This window comes from Salarias fasciatus, unplaced genomic scaffold (assembly GCF_902148845.1).
Source record: "Salarias fasciatus unplaced genomic scaffold, fSalaFa1.1, whole genome shotgun sequence".
Lineage (NCBI taxonomy): Eukaryota > Metazoa > Chordata > Actinopteri > Blenniiformes > Blenniidae > Salarias > Salarias fasciatus.
This window is the reverse complement of record NW_021941377.1, coordinates 879,461-896,196: the sequence shown is the minus strand read 5'-3', so window position 1 is coordinate 896,196 and position 16,736 is coordinate 879,461. Positions and strand designations below refer to the sequence as shown.

At 30.7% G+C, this 16,736-nt stretch overlaps 1 protein-coding gene across 1 annotated transcript in view; it reads left to right on the top strand.

Annotated features, from left to right (window-relative positions):
* The window catches only part of LOC115385263 (thimet oligopeptidase), a 55,067-nt gene that overhangs the window by 22,312 nt on the left and 16,019 nt on the right, over positions 1–16,736 (top strand). Inside the window, exons 5-6 of the mRNA XM_030087236.1 lie at positions 12,766–12,868; positions 15,143–15,300. Coding sequence (XP_029943096.1) covers positions 12,766–12,868; positions 15,143–15,300 — 261 coding nt within the window. The remainder of the gene's footprint in view (positions 1–12,765; positions 12,869–15,142; positions 15,301–16,736) is intronic.

Genomic DNA, 16,736 nt, shown 5'->3' with positions numbered 1-16,736 from the left:
AACCTGGCCATTATCAACAGAGCATACTGCACATCATCAGTCAAACAGTTCAGCCTGGAAGACAGGGAAAGGTAGGTATCCATACATCCAGATGGTGGGTTTCCAAAGGTGCCATTGTAAGGAAGTATGGAGAGATCAGCTGTGAGAGTAGAGCTGCGAGAAGGAACGAGGTGAGGGAGCTGATCAGAGGCCAAATGTCCAGAACCATCAGTGTGGATGTTCGGGGTGTTAATAACCTGTTGATATAAAACGTTCCCTTTATCCAGAACCAGGTCCAGGTCTGCTTTTGAGATCGTCTCGTTCTCATGGAGGAAAGCCAGAAATGTCAGAGAGTTACATGTACACTGTTTGTTTCCATTGTCACCATACCTGGCAGAGCTCTGGCTGCGGGAAGCACACAGTCGAATCTCAGAGGGCAGTTCTGTTACTATCACATTACCTTCATCACATGGGGCCATCATCACCTCACTGCTCACATCTTTGACTTCTTCAGGATTCAGCACCACAGCCGCCATGTTCTCACAGAGATCAGCAGAACCTTCTGCTGACTGAGGAGTCGCACCATGGGATCCAGTCTGCTGCTGGAACCGACGTTTCTGGGCTTCAGATCTCTTGTTAGGGCGAGGCATTTTCACAGGCAAACCTAAAGTATAATGAAGTGAAGCAGATGTAGAGAGACACTCCAAACAACGTTACCAGATTCACAACAGGAAACACTCAACAATTGACTGACAACACTGAGGCGTCAACACACAAACAGGAATCACAGTATTGCTTTTCAGTATTTCTCAAATGAATGCGCAGGTGGGATTTCCTGCAGGTTTATCCCAATCATTCGTTGGAGGACCACCAGGTCTCTCGGGTGGGACTCAAAAAATTGAACGAGTCCCCAAATTTCACAACGGCCCCAATAAATTGAGTTGTCGACGGAGGCGTGTTCCCAATAAATTGAGTAGGTCGACACACAAGCTTGACTGGAAAAAATTTATGAGTCAAGTAACTTTTGACCAAAAATAAAACAAAAAATCAGACAGAGTGGGACAGAGGAGAGGGACAGAGGAGATGGACAGCTAGACAGAGGTCCAGACAGAGGAGGAGACTGACAGGAAAGACAGAGGTTGAGACAGAGCAGGAGAATGACAGGAAAGACAGAGATTGGTTTTAGACAGAAGGGGACAGAGGAGAGGGACAGAGGAGATGGACAGCGAGACAGAAATGTAGAGGAGAAGAGATCTTCAATGAAGATGGGTGGGAGATGATCCGGGTACCTGCAGGACAGAAAGAAAAATGAGTGAATGTTTAAGGAAACAGCAGAACCAGCAGACAAAATGATCAGAACAATCTGTAAGTGAAAGCAAAACTGTGAAAACACCCCAGAATTCATGCTTTCACTGATAACTCATTGACACGTTCCAAGATTTAAAATGTGATTTTTACACATGAGGGACAATGTAGCTCATTTTAACAGTTGTTGAATCATTGAAGGTCCCTGATTTTACAGTGTAATGGAGTAAATGGAGCGATTTTATCAAACTCTTTCACAAACTGTGGTTTGTTCATTTTTATCAGCGGTCTGATCTCCACATGTACGTTTTGGTTGAGTCTTCTCTGGGAATGTACTCGCTCCGATACTGGCCTATTTTTCTGTACTCGTTAAATACTGGCACAGGACAGCAACCGATACCTACAACACATCAACCAGTGAGTTCTCAGTACCAGTGAACCAGTTGCCGCTGTACAGCACTTCTGTGTGTGGTCAGGTGAGCAGCAGTAAGAGCTGGAGCCAGAAGACGTGGTGTTTGTTCGAAGGATTAAATAATGCTGGAAGGTTTCCTAATGCGCCGGTCCATGCTTGGCCTGCTAGTTGGGGTTCGTTTTGTTTTTTGTTTTTTTCTGTCTACCTGCTCTGTCGCCACTCTTTGGATTTTTAAAGCTGTCTTTCAGGCCAGCAGCATGAGAGGAGGACAAAAGATGGTTGGTTTGTTTTGATTAACACACCAACAGTCCTGTCAGTCACACAGACAGCGTGTGTGTAGGAGGGTGTGTGTTGCATGTGTGTCTGTGTGGTTCCCCTGAGTGTGTGAGTGTGTGTGCACGTTTGTACGCTGTATACACTGTAAATACTGTATATGTTGTGGGTGGGAGGGATGGGTTTATTTTGTAATGTTTTAATTTTTTTTTTCTTCTTTCTTTCCTTCCCATCATGGGACCAATAACTTTTATCTCATCTCCTGAAATGCTGTTGCTTTTATGATATGAAAGGTGCTTTATCAGTAAAGATTGAACATAACTTCTAGTCTCTGTTGGGCTGGGGATCTTAAAACAGAGTAAAAAACTCTTGTTTCTCCTGTCTTTCACCAAACATGTTTCAAGATTCAGTAACAGGACGAGTAGCTTGAAATAAGAATCACACAAAAGGAATTCTTTCAAAATACAACTGACTTCAAGCATGACCAACATCATAAAAGAGCAACCAGACAACTTTCCTCACAACTCATATGATCACACATGTTGACAACGGGACTCAAGTCTTTAGGAGGTTCTGGAATGCTTTCAACTTCTATTTCTGATTTTCGGTTTTCACACAAAAACATATATATTTCATTTACAGTTTTATTTCAGAAACCCTCCTGGAGACATTGTAAGAACATCCAGACTTATTAAAAGAACAGAGTAGCTTTATGAACCAGACATTTATTGAAAACCTTCCTTTACTGTTTGAACATAAACTTTTCTGTGAAGTAAACATCAGTAAAATCTTGGAAGAAGCTTCAGTAATAGCAATAGAGACAGATTACTGCTCATAATTAGATTTCACACACACTAGATCTCAGCCAAAACGCTAAGCAGTGATTTAAAAAAGATTCATATTGTGAAGAAACAAAAAATTCCTCAAAATCTTAGCTAAAATGAAAAAAACAGATACAGTTTTTGTGTCTTATTTTAAACAAAATAAGAGGTCACCCAATCCTGTTTCAACTGCGCGAATAGAGAAAAAAAGAACATTTCTTAAAAAAAAAAAATACAGAATCAATTGTTTATAGTTTACTATGTAGTTTATTTTTTTTTTTTATCTAAAAATCAGTTTTATTAAAAAAAGCATGTCAAGTCTTGGATACTTGTCTGACAAATTTCTAGATTTAAGAATCTTATTTCAATATTTCTTCTCCAATAAAATATATTTCCTGCACAGACATATTTTGATTAGTTGAAGTAATTTCAGTCACATAAACTCTATTTCTATCTCATACGTGGGCTTAATTTTTGTTGCAGTACAGAAAGAGGATGAAATGTGTGCACTGGTTCAAAAGAAAACAATTATTTCTTGATTCCAGAGAGAAATAGTTTGTCTTCCTGGTCCACACCAGTGTTCCCTGGCCCTGTTCCTGCAGAGCCTCTATCCAGCAGCTTCCAGCTCAGTCTCTGCTTCAACACACCTGAGTCTAATGACTGTGTCCTCAGCAGCTCCCAGCAGAGCCACTAACAGCCTGTTACTGCAGCAGGTGTGTTGAAGCAGGCTGGACTCCACTGAGCCACACACAGTAGAGACTGAAAATATGCTTCTATCTGAATAAACAATAACTTAAATACCATGAAACAGTCATGTGTGTGAAGTTTGACACTCACCAAATCCAACAGGAGACCAACACAGTTCTCTGTGTGAAGAGAGACATGAATTAAACCTCTGGTCAGCAGGAAACTGATGAAGAAAACTGCTGAGTCATGCTACATCGAATTCAAGCCTTACTGTCCACAGCTCATGTTAACAACAGCAGTTGGTGAGAAAAGCTCACAATGAAGCTAAGCTTTAGAGACAGCAATGAACACTTTAACACACCTCAAACATTATTTAACACCATTAAGCTGGCTTCATGTTAGCCACTTAGCTTCTGCTAGCAGCGCCTGCTAGCTAGAGCATTAGCCGTCATTAGCATCATCAAACACACTTTTAGAGACGACGTAACTCTCATTCATTCGACCCAAGAGAGACTCCAGAGACTGGAGAGGTTCTCTGAAGCTAGTGGAAGCGAGTCACACGCTGTTTATGAGGTTAAAACCGAGTTTTGACCGAGTTTTTCAGAGGAGCTGCGGACTTACCTCTCAGCTGCTGCAGCGGAGTGACAGGCTGACGGAGCGCGGTGCGTTCAGGGACGCTCCGAGAACAGACCGTCAACAGAGAAGTTCAATTTCTGAGCTTTTTTCAATCAAATAAAGTTTTTCTGGTCCAAAAAAATATCGTGAAGATACGGATAAGATAAGGTGTTGTGCTTGGAGTAGTCTGAGTGTTGATTTGATATTTCTACATATTAATACTGACTGTTTTTCCACTGTCTGGGTTCTTTGTGTAAAGTTAACGGGTGTTTCATTCATCACTTGTAGCTTAAAGGGAGCACAGTCACTTTTCTCATACTTTCTGTTGGAGGAGTCATGGAGCGCTCACTGTCTCTGACCATGAGACAAGGGTCCAGGGTGAAGGCTGAGCCCCGGTCCTCTGTGGACAGGTGCTCCTGGACATAGGAGCTCAGATGGGACATATTAATGTTATGAGCTGCTTTCAGTGAAACCACTGGGCTGTAAACACCACGTGTTGCTCTGCAGACAGACCTTCATGTTTCTGAGCAACCCGGATCACACTCTGGAGGAATCTGGATATGACAGTCTGTCTGTCAGCTCCGGACTTATGGCTTTGATTGTGGACACGTAGGATATAAATGTCAACAACGTCCAAACAGAGAGCGTCCTGCATTGGCTCCATGGGCCGCGGCACGTGAACGTTTAAAGCAGTAGAGCGCTCCGTCCCGATGAGCCGGCAGCAGAGACATCCTCAGCTGCAGCGGGTCACCAGGACAGAGCGCTCCGCTGTCACAAAAGCTGTAATAAAAATTTTGAAATATCCATGAAAAACTGAAACCGTAAAAAAAGTTGAAAGAAGAAATAAAAAGCTTAAAAAGTGTGGTTTTTAAAACATAGTTTAAATAACCTGAAAACATTGACACACACATACACACATCAGAGACAGACTGACATACCACAGACAGACCGACTCACTCACCTCACACAGTGACAGACTGACACACACACACACACACACACACACACACACACACACACACACACACACCACACACACACACACACACACACACACATAGAGACACACACACCTACCACACAGACTGACAGACAGACACACACACACATACAGACTGACAGACAGACACACATACAGACACACACATACATCACAGAGACACATACACACCACACAGAGACAGACTGACACACACACATACACTTATATTCACACACACGCTCACACACACTCAGACAGACTGAAACACACACACGTTCACACACGCACACACTTACATTCACACACACTCAGACACAGACTGACACACACACACACACAATCACACACACCACACACACACACACACACACACACATATGAGAAAGTTGAAAAAAATTCAACAAAATTCAAAAAAAACATTGGAAAAGGTTTAAAAACATGAAAAAGTTTAAAAAAGGTGAAAAAAGTAAACAAGAAAGGATCGAAAAAGCTGAAAAAAATCTCAAATGTTTTAAAATACTGAAAATAGTTTACAACGGTTGAAAAAGTTGAAAAAAGGGAAAAAAATTAGAAAAAGCTGAAAAGAGTTGAAAAACGTTGAAAAATGCTGATAAATGTTAAAAAAAAGTTTGAAAAAGTTGAAGAACGTTTGTAAAAGACTAAAAAAAGTTGGAAAACATTAAAAAAGTTCTGAAAACTTCAAAATGACTGAAAATAGTTGAGAAAGGTTGAATAAGTTACAGAAAGCTGAACCTTTTTTTTAAAAAAAAAGTTGAAAGAAGTTGAAAAAGTTCACAAAAGTTGGAATGTGTTACAGAAACCTAAAAAAAGTTGAATAAAGCTGAAAACAGTTGAAAAAGGCTTAAAAGGTTGAAAAAAGCAGAAAAAAGTTTTTAAAAAGCAGAAATAAAACATTAGATGAAGCTGAAAAAACTTGTAGAACTTAAAAAAAGTTGAAAAGGGTCTAAAAACATCTGAAGAAGGTTGAAAAAGCTTAAAAAAACCCTTGAAGTTCCAAAACACTGAAAATAGCTGAGAAAGGTTGGAAAAGTTCGAAGTTCAGAAATCAAAATTCAAAAGGTTGAAAATGCTGCAAAAAGTTGAAAAACACGGCAAAAACTTGAAAAAGGTTGAAAAAGTTTGAAAAGGCTGCAAAAAGTTATGAATATGTTGACAAAGGTTGGCAAATTTTGTAAACGCTGCAAAAAGTTGAAAAAGGTTGAAAATGGTTGATGAAGGTTGAAAACACTGCAAAAAGTTGAAAAAGGTTGAAAAAGTTTGAAAACTGCAAAAAGTTGAAAAATGTTGAAAAAGGTTCAAATTACTGCAAAAAGGTTGAAAAAGTTGGAAAACAGCAAAAAGTTGAAAAAGATTTAAAAAGTTTGAAAACACTGTAAAAAAGTTGAAAAAGATTTAAAAAGTTTGAAAACACTGTAAAAAAGTTGAAAAGGGTTGAAAAAGTTTGAAAACACTGTAAAGCAGTTGGAAAAGGTTGAAAAGGGTTAAAAACATTGCAAAAAGTTGAAAAAAGTTTGAAAATGCTGCAAAAAGTTGACAAAAGTTGAAAGAGGTTGAAAAAGGTTGAAAATACTGCAAAAAGTTGAAAAAGGTGGAAAAAGATTGGAAACACTGCAAAAAGTTGAAAAAGTTGTAAAAAGGTTGACAAAGTTTGAAAACACTGCAAAAAGTTGAAAAAGTTGTAAAAAGGTTGACAAAGTTTGAAAACACTGTAAAAAGTTAGAAAAAAAAGTTGAAAAAGGTTGAAAAATGTTGAAAACTCTGCAAGAAGTTAAAAAAGGTTGAAAAAGGTTAAAAACACTGCAAAAAGTTGAAAAATTTGTAAAAAGGTTGACAAAGTTTGAAAACACTAAAAAGTTGAGAAAACTGGATAAAGGTAGAAGAAGCAGTGGAGTCAGTGTCAGAGTAACAGAGGATCAATAGAGCTCCAGTCTTAATGGAAAAATCCAGACTAATCGAGCAGCAGTCAGCACAACAGGTGTGTCTGTTGCTATGGAGACCAGCTGCACAGCAGCCATGACAGTGAATCAGCACTTTTTAATGGAGTGCGCATGGTTGAAGAAATGGCATTTCTCAGGGACCGAGATGTGAAATTGAAAAAGATTTTCACACAGTCAGATTCAGAAGCCTTTCATGAATGTAATGATGCAGGAATCATGTCTGTAGGATCATCCATTCAGCCACGGCGATTGTGCGAACACGGGTGAATTTTGGATTCAGGCGTCTCGAAAATGCATTGGAGCGGATGGGAGAAAATTCTGCACTCTCCTCAAACAAATGCCTCTGGAGAGAGAACGGTTTGAGATAGAGACAAAGTGACTCAATTGTACGGGTCACAACAAAAATTCCTACGTTTTGAGGGGTTATTGTGCAGATTGAGCCAGAAATGTGGCCGTACGGATGAGAAAAGAATTTCTTTTTAGGTTAAAATTCAGAGCCTCCCGCACTCTAACTGGCCCTCTCCCACTCTAGCTTTTCCAATACACACCCATTGTTAACTCCAAAAACGGCTGAAATTCTCTCCGTACTTGAAGGCTCACAGTTTAAATTTGGTAAAAGATCTTGCAATGATATTACATACCTGAATAGAGGACAAAAATGCCTACGTTTTAAAAGTTAAATGACTTTTCTATGTGAAAGTATGACAAAGTTTTAAGGGTTCAAAGTTGAAGGAGTTGAAGGGTCAGTTGAAGGGGTTTTCCATCCACTTCAATGTTAAAAATAATTTTAAAAAGTTGAAATATTTCAAAAAGTTTAAAAAGGTTTAAAAAGTTTAAAAAGGTTTACGAAAGGGTTTAAAAAGTTGAATATTTTAAAAGTTAAATGGTTAAAATCGGTGAAGATTTGAAGGAGTTGAAGGGTTTCAAAGTTTGAAAAAATCTCCATCCGTTAACATGGGGCAAAAAGTTGCACAAAAGTTGAAATATTTCAAAAAGTTTAAAAGGTTTTAAAAAGCTAGAACATAGCACCCATGTCCTTAAAAAGCTGAACATTTTGATATTTGAATGGTTCAAATCGGACAAAAACTGTAAGAGGAGTTAAGCGTCAAAAAATGGGGGAAGAATACAGAATAATAATAATTTTAAAGATTTGAAAAACAAAGGTGTGAATGCCTTCAGCATTCACACAATAATACTAGAAAAAATTTGCAGTTCCTGAAGAAACTGCAAGTGTGAATGCTGGGCTGAAAATGTTAAACTGTAATGCAGAAAAACTGAATAAGAAAAGGTGAAAAACCCTGAAATAAAGTTGAAAAAGGTTGAAAAACTTTGAAAACACGGCAAAAAGTTGAAAAAGGTTGAAAACACTGCAAAAAGTTGAAAAATGTTGAAAAAGGTTGAAAACACTGCAAAAAGTTGAAAAAGTTTAAAAAAGGTTGAAAACACTGCAACAAAACTTGAAAATGTTGAAGAAGGTTGAAAACACTTCAAAAAGTTGAAAAAGGTTGAAAAATGTTGAAAACACTGCAAAAAGTTGAAAAGGGTTGAAAAAAGTTGAAAAAGGTTGAAAAATGTTGAAAAAGGTTGAAAGCACTGCAAAAAGTTGAAAAAGGTTGAATGAGGTTGAAAAATGTTGAAAACACTGAAAAAAGTTGAAAAAGGTTAAAAAAGTTGAAAAGGTTGAAAAACTTTGAAAACACGGCAAAAAGTCGAAAAAGGTTGAAAAAGGTTGAAAAACACCGCAAAAAGTTGAAAACTGTTGAAAACACCGCAAAAAGTTGAAAACTGTTGAAAACACTGCAAAAAGTTGAAAAAGTTTAAAAAAAGTTGAAAAAGTTTGAAAAGGTTTGAAAACACTGCAAAAAGTTGAAAAAAGGTTTGAAACACCGCAAAAAAACTTGAAAATGTTGAAAAAGGTTGAATGAGGTTGAAAAATGTTGAAAACACTGCAAAAAGTTGAAAAAGTTTTAAAAAAGTTGAAAAGATTGAAAAGTTTGAAAACACTGCAAAAACTTAAAACAGTTGATAGAGGTAGAAGGAGCAGTGGAGTCAGTGTCAGAGTAACAGAGGATCAATAGAGCTCCAGTCTTAATGGAAAAATCCAGACTAATCAAGCAGCAGCAGCACAACAGGTGTGTCTGTTGCTATGGAGACCAGCTGCACAGCAGCTATGACAGTGAATCAGCACTATTTTAATGGAGTGTGCATGGTTGAAGAAATGGCTTTTCTCAGGGACCGAAAGACGAAATTGAAAAAGATTTTCACACAGTCACATTCAGAAGTCTTTCATGAATTTAATGGTGCAGGAATCATGTCTGTAGGATCATCCATTCAGCCAAAGCGAGGGTGCGAACACGAGTGAAGTTTTGGATTCGGGCGTCTCCAAAATGCATTGGAGCGGATGGGAGAAAATTTTGCACTCTCCTCAAACAAATGCCTCTGGAGAGAGAACCGTTTATGATAGAGACAAAATGACTCAATTGTACGGGTCACAAGAAAAATTCCTACGTTTTGAGGGGTTATTGTGCAGATTGAGCCAGAAATGTGGCCGTACGGACGAGAAAAGAAATTTTTTTTTGGTTAAAATTCAGAGCCTTCCGCACTCTAACTGCCACTCTCCCACTCTAGCTTTTCCAATACACACCCATTATAAACTCCAAAAATGGCTGAAATTCTCTCCATACTTGAAGGCTCACAGTTTAAATTTGGTAAAAGATCTTGAAATGATACAACATACCTGAATAGAGGACAAAAATGCCTACGTTTTAAAAGTTGAATGACTTGTCTACGTGAAAGTATGACAAAGTTAAAATGGTTGAAAGTTGAAGGAGTTGTAGGGTCAGTTGAAGGGTTTTCCCATCCACTTCAATGTTAAAAATAATTTTAAAAAGTTGAAATATTTCAAAAAGTTTATAAAATTTGAAAAAGTTTAAAAACGTTGAAGAAAGGGTTTAAAAAGTTGAATAGTTTAAAAGTTGAATGGTTAAAATCGGTTAAGATTTGAAGAAGTTATAAGGTTCCAAAGTTTGAAAAAATCTCCATCCATTAACATGGGGCAAAAAGTTGCACAAAAGTTGAAATATTTCAAAAAGTTGAAGAGATATTAAAAAGCTAGAACATAGCACCCATGTCCTTAAAAAGCTGCACAAAATGATATTTGAACGGTTCAAATCGGACAAAATTTGTAGGAGGAGAAGCGTGCCAAAAAACGGCGGAAGAAGTCAGAGGAGGAATTTAATCGTGTGAATGCCTTCAGCATTCACACAATTAAAGATTTGGAATGTAAAGGTGTGAATGCCTTCAGCATTCACACAATGAAAAATATATATAAAAAAGGTCAAATTTAAAAAATAAATGAAATCTGAAAAATACAAATAAAAACAGTAAATAATAATAAATAAGATCAAATTAAAATGAAACCAAAGATATGGACATATAAATTGAATGACGAAAAATACAAATGTAATAAATACAAAAAGAATGATAAATAAATAAATGAATAAATAATATTAGAAAATCTAAAAATAATGATTAAAAAAAAATCTGAAATTGATTTAAAACATAAAAAATACAAAAAAAAATATACACATAATCAGTAAATAATGAAACAAATATTAATAAAAAAAAAGTCAAATTATGATGTAAAAATAAACAATGTAAACCCAAAAATGATTCATATTAAAACAAATACAAGCCATGAAAAATATATATAAAAAGGGTCAAATTTAAAATATGCATAAAAATATAGAAAAATATAGAATAACGTCAAATCAATGTCAAAAAGTGAGTCAGCATTTTTGAAAAAAAAATCATATTTTTAAATGTTTAATTTAGTGCAGTGTTATTTTATTGGCTTTTTTTATTTTAGTAAATGTAAATTGAATAACAAAGTAGTTGAAACGGAAAATTTTAATCAAAATAAAATAGATAAAAATATATTTTAAAACGTGTTTTCCAAAAAAAAAAAAAAAACAAACAAAAAACGGATGAATCGGGAGTATAAGTTTTAGCAAGAAACCGTAACTCCATTAATTTTAAAAAAGTTGATGCTTTTATTTATTTTAATTTCAACATGACTCCCAACTTGGACTTATTTCAAACAAAATTATTACTTTAACATATTAAAATATAGAAAGAATTCCTCATAAAAATGTAATTACTTATATAAAATATATTAAAAAAAAAAATCAAAGCACTAATTTCTTTTCATTTGTGAAATAATAATATAATATAAAAATAACAATATAAGAATATATTTAATAATGTATATAATATATGTATAATAATATATAATAATAATATAATAGTAAAAATAATTCTATATGTGTAACGATAAAATAACATTAAAAATAGTAATAATAATTACAAAATTAAATTTAAGAAATATTTTTAAAAAACAATAATAGTACAAAATAATATGATTATTTAAAAAATTAAATAGTCTCAATAATAGTTTAAGTTATTTAACAATAAAATATAACAAAACAAAATGAAAAAAAATCTAATAATTGCAAAATTTAATCTTTCAAAAAAAATAAGTATTATATTATTAAAATAATGATATATTTATTATGATATAATGAATATATTATTTAAAATGTAAGAAATAGTTTCAGTTCATTTTTGAAAAATATTTTTCAGTGTTTTTTAACATTCTAAAAATATAGAAAAAAATGTTACAATGGATTTTAATTAAAATATAGACAAATGTAAACTTACAAAAAAGTCTGTTAATAATAATTATATATATGTAAAAATTAAATACAATAAAATAAAAAATAGTAATAATAATTACAAAATTAAATGTAAAATATTTTTAAAAAACAATAATATTACAAAATATGATTATTTAAAAAAAATAAATAGTCTCAATAATAATTTAATTTATTTAACTATAAAATATAATAAAACAAAATGAAAAAAAATCTAATAATTGCAAAATTTTATCTTTTTTAAAAAAATAAGTGCTATATTATTAAAATAATATATTTATTATGATATAATATATGTATTATTTAAAATGTAACAACAAATAGTAATTGTAAAATCAAATTTAATATATATATATCATTAAATAATACTAATAGTGATATAATAAGGAAATTATTATATATTTGAACAAAATTAAAGTCTCAAGTTTTAATAATTTTGATATATTCAACAATAAAATTTAATAAATTAATATGAAAAAATAATTATAAAAGACAATTAGAAAAGTTTTAAAAATAAAAGTAATAGTGCTGTACCAATAAAATGATTATATATTTTAGACAATCCAATAGTCTCAATTAATAGTAATAATTTTATATTTTTAACAATAAAATTTAATGAAATAAAATGAAAAATAATAGTAATTCTAAAATAAAAGTCAATAATTTTTTTTAAAATAAAAATAATAGTACTACATTAATAAAATTATATATTTAAAAATTTAGTCTCAGTTAATAATAAGTACATATATTAAACAAAAGTTATTAAAGTAAAATAAAAAAAATAAAAATAAATACTTATAAAATAAAATTCAAAATATTTTCAAAATAACAAAAATATAGATAGAACTATATTAATAAAATGATTATATATTAAACAATTTTTTTATATTTAAAAAAGTAATAACTGGAATTTTTAAAATATTTTTTCTTTTTTTTTTTTTAATTCAGACCTTTAGTCCAAAAAATATACTTGAAAATAATAATACTGTGTGTGTGTGTGTGTGTGTGTGTGTGTGTCCAGGAGATCAAGCGTCTGAAGAAGCAGCTGAGTTCTCTCTGCATCGACTTCAACCGGAACCTGAACGAGGACTCCAGCTGCCTGCTGCTCAGCAGGGAGGAGCTTGGTGAGGCTGGCCCCGCCCACTTCCGCCTCCGGGGCCCCGCCCACTCCGTCACCCGATCTGCCCTTTGGAATACAAGTCAAATAAATTAAAAACAAAAGAAATTAAATTGATTGGGAAAAAAAATATACAAAATTACAAAAACATAATAAAATAATAAATACAAAAATATTGGAATTCAAAAATGCAAAAATAAAGTTATTAAAATTTTAAAAATTGATAAAATTATAATTCAAATGTCAAATAAAAATATTCCGGAAAAAAAACTAATAATTAGTGAGTTTAAAAAAACAACTAAACAAATAACTTAAATTGTTTTAAAAACATTAAGATAATAAAAATATGCAAAAATCGAGTAATTAAAATTAAAAAAATCCATCGAAATATAATTAAAATAAAAAAAAATCTACTAAAACCTATCAATAATTAGTGACTAAAAATATTGAAAAATAAATAACTGAAGAAGTTGTTTAAAAATAATAAAGATAAACATGGAAAAAAATGCAAAATTAAACTAATTATAATTCAAAAATCTATAAAGATTAAATTAAAATTCCAAATAAAAGAAATTCTGGAAAAACATAATAATTATTGACTGTAAAAAATCGAGACAGAAAAAATAAGAGGAAAAAAAAATATTTAAAAAATATTGTACATAAACATTTCCAATATGCAAAAAATAAACATTTTAAAAAATTACAAGTGAATAAGGAAAATGTATAGATATATAATCTCAATTTAAAATTAGAAAAATAATTGAAAAGATAAAAAAAAACGTAAAAATGACACAGCTGAACTTACTTTAAAATTACATAAAATAACTTTACAAAAAAAAAAAAGATATATATATATATATATATATATATGTTTTTTTTTTTTTTAATCAATATATTGGTATGAAATTTCTATCAGCCGGCTCACTGGCGGCCCCGCCCCCGCTGGCCCGTAACCCGAAGAAAAAAAACATAATAAAATAAAATAATCCATCAATAATTAAATTAATCAAATTATCCTAATAATAATTATATCATTTTTAAAAGAAATCTGAGAAAAATAGAAAGAATCAAGACATTTAAAAAAATGCAGAAATACAATAAAATACATAAAAAGACCAAATTAAGCAAAAATATAAATCAAAAACATTAAAAATCTAGAAAACATTTTAGAAAAAAATATATAAAAATGATGTAAAAATGAAAGAAAGTTCTGTTCTACTTATCAAAAAAATGAAGTGAAGTGAAAGAAAGTTCTTATTGTTTCAAAACCGGTTTCATCTGGTTTCCTGGAGGCCATAGATATATAATAATAAATATTTAAATAGATAAAAGAAATACGTTTTCAACATCTAAAATAAATATATAACACAATAAAAATATATAAAATGAAAATAAATTTTGTAACAAAATAAAGCATAAATACATAAAAAAGAAGAAAAAAAAGATAAAAAATAAATTAATATATTAATAATTAAATTAATTGAATTTTTAAAGAAATCTGAGAAAAATTGAAAGAATCAAGACATTTAAAAAATGCAAAAATACAATAAAATATATAAAACGACCAAACTAAGCAAAAATATAAATCAAAAACATTAAAAATGTGGAAGACATTGTAGAAAATATTCTAAAAAAATTATTTAAAAATGTAAAAAAAATCTTTTAATCCAAATATGAAACATCTAAAACAAATATTTAACAAAATAAATATATATAAAATAAAAATAAATATTTTATAACATAAAATAAAGCAAACATAAAAAAAGATGAAAAATAAAGTCTATTAATAATTAAATTAATAAGATTTAAAGAAATCTGAGAAAATTGAAGGAATTAAGAATTTAAAAAAAATGCAAAAATACAAAAAAATATATAAAAAGACCAAATTAAGCAAAAATATAAATCAGAAACATTAAAAATGTAGAAGAGATTTTACAAAAAATTCTAACGAAACTATGTAAAAATAAAAAAACAATCTATTCATCAAAATTTGAAACATCTAAAATAAATATATAATAAAGTAAACATATATAAAATAAAAAATAAATATTTTATAACAAAATAAAGTATAAATAAATGAAAAAAACTAATAATAAAATAAAAAAATTCAAAATATTTTGATATATATTTATTATATATATTTTAATAATTTATTACATTATTAAATTAATTAAATTATATAATTAAATTATATAATTTATTAAATCAAAAAACAATTTGAAAGCAACATTTTTTTAAAAATGTTGTCTTATATATCTGTGTGTTGTCAAACGTGCGGCAGGCGGCCTGCCCGAGGACTTCCTGGACTCGCTGGAGAAGGAGGGCGACCGGCTGCGCCTCACGCTCAAGTACCCGCACTACTTCCCGGCCATGAAGAAGTGTCACGTGGAGGAGACGCGGCGCCGCCTGGAGGAGGCCTTCAACTCGCGCTGCAAGGAGGTCGGCGCCTCAGGCCACGCCCCCTTCCGCTTTAAGCCACGCCTCTTATGTTAAAAAATTGGAAAGACAGTTGCAGTGCTTTAACAATTCTATTTAATTTTTTGAATTAAAAGATTTAAAACAATTCTAAAAGTTCAAAAAAATAATAAAATGTTAAATTTATAGTAATTAAATTAAGTTATTCAATTTTTGATACAATTTTCATAATTTTTTGATATTTTTTTACGTTTTATTAGTAGTAATTCAAAAATTCTGTTGAATTTTTTTTTAAAAATCCAAAATTTTAAAAAATATCCGATCAGTTCAAAAATTCAGTGAAATATTGAATTATTTGTAGTAACTAAAGGAAAAGTTACTCAATTTTTGATACATTCCGAACATTTTTTTCGTATTTTTCTACTTTTTTTAGCAGTAATTTAAAAATTCTATTAAAATTTTTTTTATTAAAAAAATCCAAAATTTAAAAAATCCAAAATTTAAAAAAATATTCGATCAGTTCAAAAATTCAGTGAAATATTGAATTATTTGTAGTAATTAAAGGAAAAGTTACTAAATTTTTGATACATTCCGAACATTTTTTTCGTATTTTTCTAATTTTTTTAGTAGTAATTTAAAAATTCCATTAAAATTTTTTTTATTAAAAAAATCCAAAATTTAAAAAATCCAAAATTTAAAAAAATATTCGATCAGTTCAAAAATTCAGTGAAATATTGAATTATTTGTAGTAATTAAAGGAAAAGTTACTAAATTTTTGATACATTCTGAACATTTTTTCGTGTTTTTCTACTTTTTTTAGTAGTAATTAAAAAATTCTATTAACATTTTTTTTTTATTAGAAAAATCCAAAATTTGAAAAAAATATTCGATCAGTTCAAAAATTCAGTGAAATATTGAATTTTTTGTAGTAATTAAAAGAAAAGTTACTCAATTTTTGATACATTTTGAACCTTTTTTCATATTTTTCTACGATTTTAGTAGTAATTTAAAAATTCTATGTAAATATTTTTGATTAAAAAGTTAAAAAAATTTAAAAAATATGCGATAAGTTCAAAAATTCAGTGAAATATTGAATTATTTGTAGTAATTAAAGGAAAAGTTACTCAATTTTTCATACATTCTGAACATTTTTTCGTATTTTTCTACTTTTTTTAGTAGTAATTTAAAACTTCTATTAAAATTTTTTTTTAATTAAAAAAATCCAAAATTTAAGAAAATATTTGATACATTCTGAACATTATTTCATATTTTCTACTGCTTTTAGTAGTAAATTAAAAATTATATTTCACATTATTTAATCAAAGAAAATCAAAAATATAAAAAATTTAAACAAAAATCAAAATTTTTTTAAAGTATTTGTAGCAATTTAAGAGTTACTCAATTTTGACACAATTTTAATATTTTTTAAAATATTTTTCTACGCTTTTTTTAGTAGTAAT